Source organism: Pleuronectes platessa, chromosome 21 (genome assembly GCF_947347685.1).
Source record: "Pleuronectes platessa chromosome 21, fPlePla1.1, whole genome shotgun sequence".
In the NCBI taxonomy this organism is placed as follows: Eukaryota; Metazoa; Chordata; class Actinopteri; order Pleuronectiformes; family Pleuronectidae; genus Pleuronectes; species Pleuronectes platessa.
The window spans coordinates 14,957,785-14,964,399 of NC_070646.1; the positions used below are offsets into that span (position 1 = coordinate 14,957,785).

At 41.7% G+C, this 6,615-nt stretch overlaps 1 protein-coding gene across 1 annotated transcript; it reads left to right on the top strand.

Annotated features, from left to right (window-relative positions):
• The first annotated feature begins 784 nt into the window (after window positions 1-784).
• Window positions 785-6,048, top strand: LOC128426995 (urotensin-2 receptor). The gene is made up of 2 exons (XM_053414073.1): window positions 785-1,513; window positions 5,671-6,048. The coding sequence occupies exons 1-2, from the start codon at window positions 800-802 to the stop codon at window positions 6,046-6,048; spliced, it is 1,092 nt and encodes a 363-aa protein (XP_053270048.1). The 5' UTR covers window positions 785-799.
• The last annotated feature ends 567 nt before the right edge of the window (window positions 6,049-6,615 follow it).

Here is a 6,615-nt window from a genome sequence, read left to right on the forward strand (position 1 = left end):
AACTTGTGGACAAATTGTGACTGATTAAGCAGACTAAGCAGTTCCCTGTGTTCCTCGAACAGTAGCATCAACTTTGCGTGTAACACAATAACTTGCACCATTCTGCCCGTGTGCTCTCATAGAGTGACGGTGCATTTCGTCATCAACCCCCTAAATTCTGCTGACATAATGAAAATGCTACACAAACCTTTATTTGAATCGAACTGTGGCACTCGATATGTCATACGCCATTTGAAACTCTGAGGTTAGGCACTTACTGTTTAAGACTTTGCCAACATCCCATCTCATGAATAATCTGGCCACTTGTACTTTGCGGTGTTTTATATTATTCTTAATAAAACATTACATTGAATTTTGCATGAGCTGGAAGATTTGTTTTGCACAGCTGCTCTCTGAGTCGTGACTGAAATTAAGGATTTAATAGTCAATGTGAGTGAGCTGGTCATCAGGTTTAGACCTCTGCAATCAAGCAAGGTTCTTCAACGGACAGCCAATGATTCTGCAAATAATTAGTACTGATGGAGTCTGATGGAGCTCTGCATTGAAAGCAAGCTGATTAATGTCTCATCTAAAGGCTCCACTACTCCTCTCACAAATGCAGAATATGATTAAAGACAAACAAGCCAGTACACCATATTTGATCTGTATATACTATTAGCTATATATGCAAGATTCACTTAAGTGAAATAAAAGTTGAAAAAACTTGTCTAAGTTTGAAGATAAGAGCTGGTAACCAATCCTCATTTTCTGCAATCTTACAACGGTCACCACTAACATTTCTGTTCTCAACCATCCAGAGATGACCACAGTGTCAATGGAGCCTGTCGGAGTCCTCGTTGAAGGGGGCGCCAACGCCACCGACCCCCCTCTGAACTCACATGAGGACACAGCAGCCACCTTTACCATTGGCACCATTCTCTCCATCATGTGCCTCGTTGGAGTGTCAGGGAACATCTACACCCTGGTGGTCATGTGCCAATCCATGAGGACTTCAGCCTCCATGTACATTTACATCATTAATTTAGCTTTGGCAGATCTGCTGTATCTTCTCACCATTCCCTTCGTGGTCTGCACACACTTCCTGAAGGGCTGGTACTTTGGGAGCACCGGGTGTCGCATTCTGATCAGCATGGACTTCCTGACAATGCATGCCAGCATCTTCACACTGACGATCATGAGCACAGAACGCTACTTTGCAGTGCTCAAGCCGCTCGACACGGTCAAGCGGTCTAAAAGTTACCGGAAGGCCATCGCTCTGCTGGTGTGGGTAGCTTCTCTAATCCTGGCCCTACCAATGCTTGTGGGCATTCAGCTAATGACAGTGGGCAAGAAAGTCATGTGTCAGCCCACCTTGTCCCCACTCTCCTACAAGGCCTACATCTCCGTCCTGTTTTGCACAAGCATCGTCGCTCCGGGACTGATCATTGGCTACCTCTACACCCAGCTTGCCCGCACGTATTGGGTTTCACAGACGGAGACCTTCAAACAGACCAAGAAACTACCCAACCAAAAGGTGAGTGCATCACAAGATAGTGTATTTTATGAGATATAAGTGGCTATAATTTACACACTTTATAATGGTCAATTTATTTCCCACTTAATTTCAAAGGTGTATCCTTTGCATATGTGCATGTCTGCGTTCAGCCATTTATGTATTTGTAGATACCCTTGATACAGAACGATGACCTCATGTGCTCCGAAACCACTACGACCATAAAAAGTGTCCCGGTCTGATACCACGGTTGTTGAGATATAGGTTTAGACAAAATGAGAACTTGGTTAGTGAAACAGTATGGTTTGTGTAAAAATTAAATAAAACTAAAGAAGTCTTAAGAATGAAAACAAAATAATTGGCACAAAAGAGGAAATACAAATGGAAGTTTAACATATTATTTTACCTGTCCAATCATCGCAAACTCATCATTGTGTTATATATATGTATAAGTAGGATATTCACTCCAAACCAGTCTGGAACCCTGTTGTTATTTGTTATTTGTGTATAGCAACCAACTAGACCTCGTCTTCCACATCTTACCCTCTCTGGATCTCAGCGGGAGATGGATCCAAACGCATCCATCAAGGGGAACCTAATATATAACCTAATATATTTGTAGGAGGTTTGTCCTGACTCTGCTGTACAAACCCCCACAGATATTTGTCTCACGAAAGCTGACTCAGTTGTTCACCTTATGGAAAGTGTATGACTCCTTTAGGGCGGGGGCCTATCCTGTAGCTCATGGGTTTGTGACATCCTTTCCTAGAGTTAGTGCAGGTGCTTCTGCTTGGGCATAGTTTTGCCAACAACCCTGTCATCATTTCTAATAAAAACAGGTGCTATTAAAATGTATGAGCGTCACAGCATCCTTTTGGCTCTCAGCTAGAAGGTTTCCGTTATCAATCCTCTCCCTGCTGTTGTCGATTTTGTATTTTCCGTTCTCCTCTTGCTATTTGTTCTTTGCTCATGCTGAGACAAAAACAGTTCCAGTTTTCTTCATACCAGGGCTTAAAGTGGTTCTGTTTTGTCTGATCAATGTGATGAACAATGTGACGAATGCTGCTCTGCAGTCGCATTGAAAGGATATCAATAGGGTTCACTTGTACCTTGGAGCTAAAGAAAATGCAGACGGTCCAACTTGTTAGAGCATGGCTTCTTGCTACGGGAATAATTTATCCTGTGCTGTGTGTTACGTAGTGTCCATTGCTGTCATCATGTGAGTCTGATAATACACCCTTTGTAAAGTACTGACTGGTATGGCAGCTTAACCCCCAACTAGAGCCAGATATCAGATCTGTAAAGGTTCAACCGGATTTCCTGACGATAAGATTACGCTTAAAAAGAAATTTCAGTGTATGTGTAACAAAAACCTAAAAGACCAGTACAAATTCCATGTATGTCCACAGCACCAAGGTTATGATCTGTTAAAGAAAGAATGTGGTGTTAATTTTTGCATTTGACCAGTAGCTAGTACTGGCAATTGTAGATACCAGAGTCTTGGTTCCGATTAGTTCATGAAATCTACAATGAATTTACAACTCTATAAGTAAATAAGGTCAAAGTCAATACATTTTGAATAATAACACTTCTTTTCCATTTAGTATATTGACTGGTGGCAACCAACTTCAAAGCACATTACAGCCTTCCACTGTGTTTCAATATCCTACTTCCTATTCCCTATTCGGTACTGTATCTCTTATTACCCTTGATATTTGATTTGATTCCTTGTTTGGTATACTGGTAGGGGGCAACCTTCTGTGTTGGCACATAAATCCGAGTTATCTAGGCCACCTTATATTCTTCTCTCCCCCTCGGATAAAGGAGCATATTCCCTATTCCAATGGTAAATACTATTTCCAATCTCAGTTCTTCCAGTCCATGGTTTCCAATTTCCCTCGTTAGCTTTTCTCATTCTCTAACATACTTGTGAAGCATTGCATTGGATTCACATAATCCTGTTTATTATGTGCAGTGTATTATTGTGTCTAGTATGTCTGTGGCAATTGACCACGCCACCACGGTCTACCACACACCGCCAGTGATGAAAGTGTTGCTTTGCAGCATCTTTAATGATCACTTAAAACACGTGAGGAAACATAAAGTCCAAACCAATCTTAAAATCAGTAGAAACTTAGAGGAACAGCGAAGGTGTTGTTAAGAGGACACTAGGGATATAACTTTTCTGACTTAACGACATGTCTGTTGCTGCTTTTATGCTGCTCCAAGCTAGGGATGTCACAATATGCAATTTTGGTGCCACGATTGGGACATTTCAGTGTTTCACGGTTTTCTCGTTTATCAATACTATAGAAGGAAGAGGATATGGCAAGCAATGTACACTTAATAATATATATCGTGAACAAAAATATTTATTGCTATCAAGTTAGATTTTATAGTGTAACATTTGGCTATTTAAAAATTATTTATGGAAGCATTTTTATTTAGTTACCTTATTATGGAAGTTTTCCTGTCATTATAAGCAGTTCTGTTTTGGGAGCGAAGTGTTGGTTGGTGGTGGAAAAATAAACGGCCACATTTTTTGTGCTCTTATAGTCCAGGCAAAGTAGCATTTTACGACCGACTAATTGTAAAAAAAAAAAAAAACACCACATTATAACTTAGTAAAAGTATTTAGATAAGTAACTTTTTTTGTATTACATGTTTCTTTTTAAATGAATTTGAATATGCACATGAGCTCCACACTTATTGAATATGTCCTAATTTGCGTAGGCAGAAACACCATTCATATGCATGACAAATACATCGGCCCAATCTTCATCCAATCATCCCACTGCCAATGGGTGATGGCAAAGCTGCTTTTAGACTGGCCTCTAACCTGAAAACCCTCTGGCTTGGTAGTACCTGCCAGGGGGATAATTCCCGCCGGTAAAAATAGCCCCATTGGGGTGTATTGTTGCCTGGCCTTATTGGCACACATTGATGAGAATTAAACATATTTCCTCATCTAGGATTTCTCAGGACTTTTAGTATGTTGTTCTGGACACCTCATAAAAATGACCACTGCTGAAAAAAATTATTTTACTATTAGTTGAATTTTTGGCTCCAAAATGATTGACTTTGCCTGGACTATTATTATACTATTACCTAAATTGTAAAGGTGAATTAAGCTCTCGGCCGTATTTTTAATAGTTAATAGGAAGAGGGGGGGCCTGTGTCAGCATGTCAGCCGTCATTTGGAGCTGGTCAGAAAAAGGATTTCTCGTACCATTTTCCAGCATATACCTTCCTGATAAAGCGCACCCAATTCCTTGCTTGAATAAACCTATCAGATCAAAAGTCTCTGATCAAATTATATATGTCCTATCTACTATCCCATCATGTTTAATTCAATCCTTAAACCCCATATCATCTCCATTTTCTACATTGAAAACACCATTACAGACTCTTAAGTCTCTTATTCTGTGCTTTCCCGACCTCTGTTTCCAAGAATATGACCGGGTCGATGGTCCCTCTCCCCCTCCCAAATCTGCTCTCAAGGCGAGATAAGATTCCTGCGGCTGGGTTTGCCTCAGTTCCACTTAAAGTCGCCATATCTTTGCCGATCAGCTCGCAGAGGAAGTAACTCTCTGACGGCGATTGTACCTGAGATGGCAGCGAGGGTCACTCGATCATAAAAAACATAAATCAATCCCAATTGGCTGTAGAGGTTTCTATCGGAGGAAAGCCTGATTGTGTTGGGTTGTGTGACTACAGATGGCATTGATTTCTGGCTCCCTGAAAACAGGTCTGTTTAGGATTCCCACTTCCTGCTGTGCATTGTAACATGTGGGACAAGTGCCTCTTGATGTTTATGTATGCAAGTGGGAGTGTCTGGGGCTCCGAGGGCTGCACCCTGTGGAAAATCGGCAACAATTAATTAATGAGCAGCCTCAGGTCCAGTGGTTGTCAAAACTTTAAGCACTAACATTCATCTCGTTTGGCCGGCCCCCCGCACCAGGAAGTAGTTAGACAGAAATTAACCAAACACAATTTGGAAACAAATCTATTCAGTGGAGCTTCCAGTCTACCGGGATACATGTAAAAGTAAAATATTATCTAATTAAATGTTTAACATGTTTAAATAGGCTTTTTTGTTCTCAGGATGTTGGAGAGGTGATGCCCCGTATTAAGGAGTTTCATTAATGGTTCCACCCTCTGTTCCTTTCTCCCTAAAGGTTCTGTACCTGATCTTCACCATCGTCCTTCTCTTCTGGGCATGCTTCCTGCCATTCTGGATCTGGCAGCTGCTGGGTCAGTTCCACCCGTCACTGACCCTCTCCACCAAAGCCAAACGCAACATCAACTACCTGACCACGTGTCTGACGTACTCTAACAGTTGCATTAACCCTTTCCTGTACACGCTGCTCACAAAGAACTACAAGGAGTACTTGAGGAAGCACAAGCGCTCCTGGACGGCAGGCAGCTACTTCAACCGGAGGAGCCGTTTTCAGCGCTCTCCTCGCAGGTCGCCATCTTCCAGCAGTCAGCAGTGTACCGAGAGCTTCATGCTCTCCCATACAGCCTCCCTGCGAGCTCATAACAGCAGTTTGTGAGGTAGGAGCAGCTTTCACTCACTGACATATGAGGTTTTCTGAGGTCATGCGTATATTAAAAGAATTCATCCTCAGTATTTCCTGAAACATACCTTGGTTCTGCACCAATTTCCTGTATTTTTTCCGTCCTTATACTAACAATTATGCATCAGAAGCCTATGAGCCAGTGATATTGCAGGCTTGGCAGCAGTGTTAGAGGTTTCTATCGGAGGAAAGCCTGATTGTGTTGGGTTGTGACTACATAAGGCATTGATTTCTGGCTCCCTGAAAACAGGTCTGTTTAGGATTCCCACTTCCTGCTGTGCATTGTAACACGTGGGACAAGTGCCTCTTGATGTTTATGTATGGAACTGGGCGAGCTTTGTGAAATATGTTCAAAAATAATAAATATTCACAAGCGTGTGACATTTTGAAGGTTCGGAAAAGGAAGTTGGATTTTTGTGCCATTGGGTTTCTGAGATGTATGTACTTTGTCAAGTTGCACAGAGCATGAATAAGTCAAACTCCTATTACATAAGGGCCGGTCATAGAGTTCCACTTACATGTGCCAAGAGAGGCAAAACATTT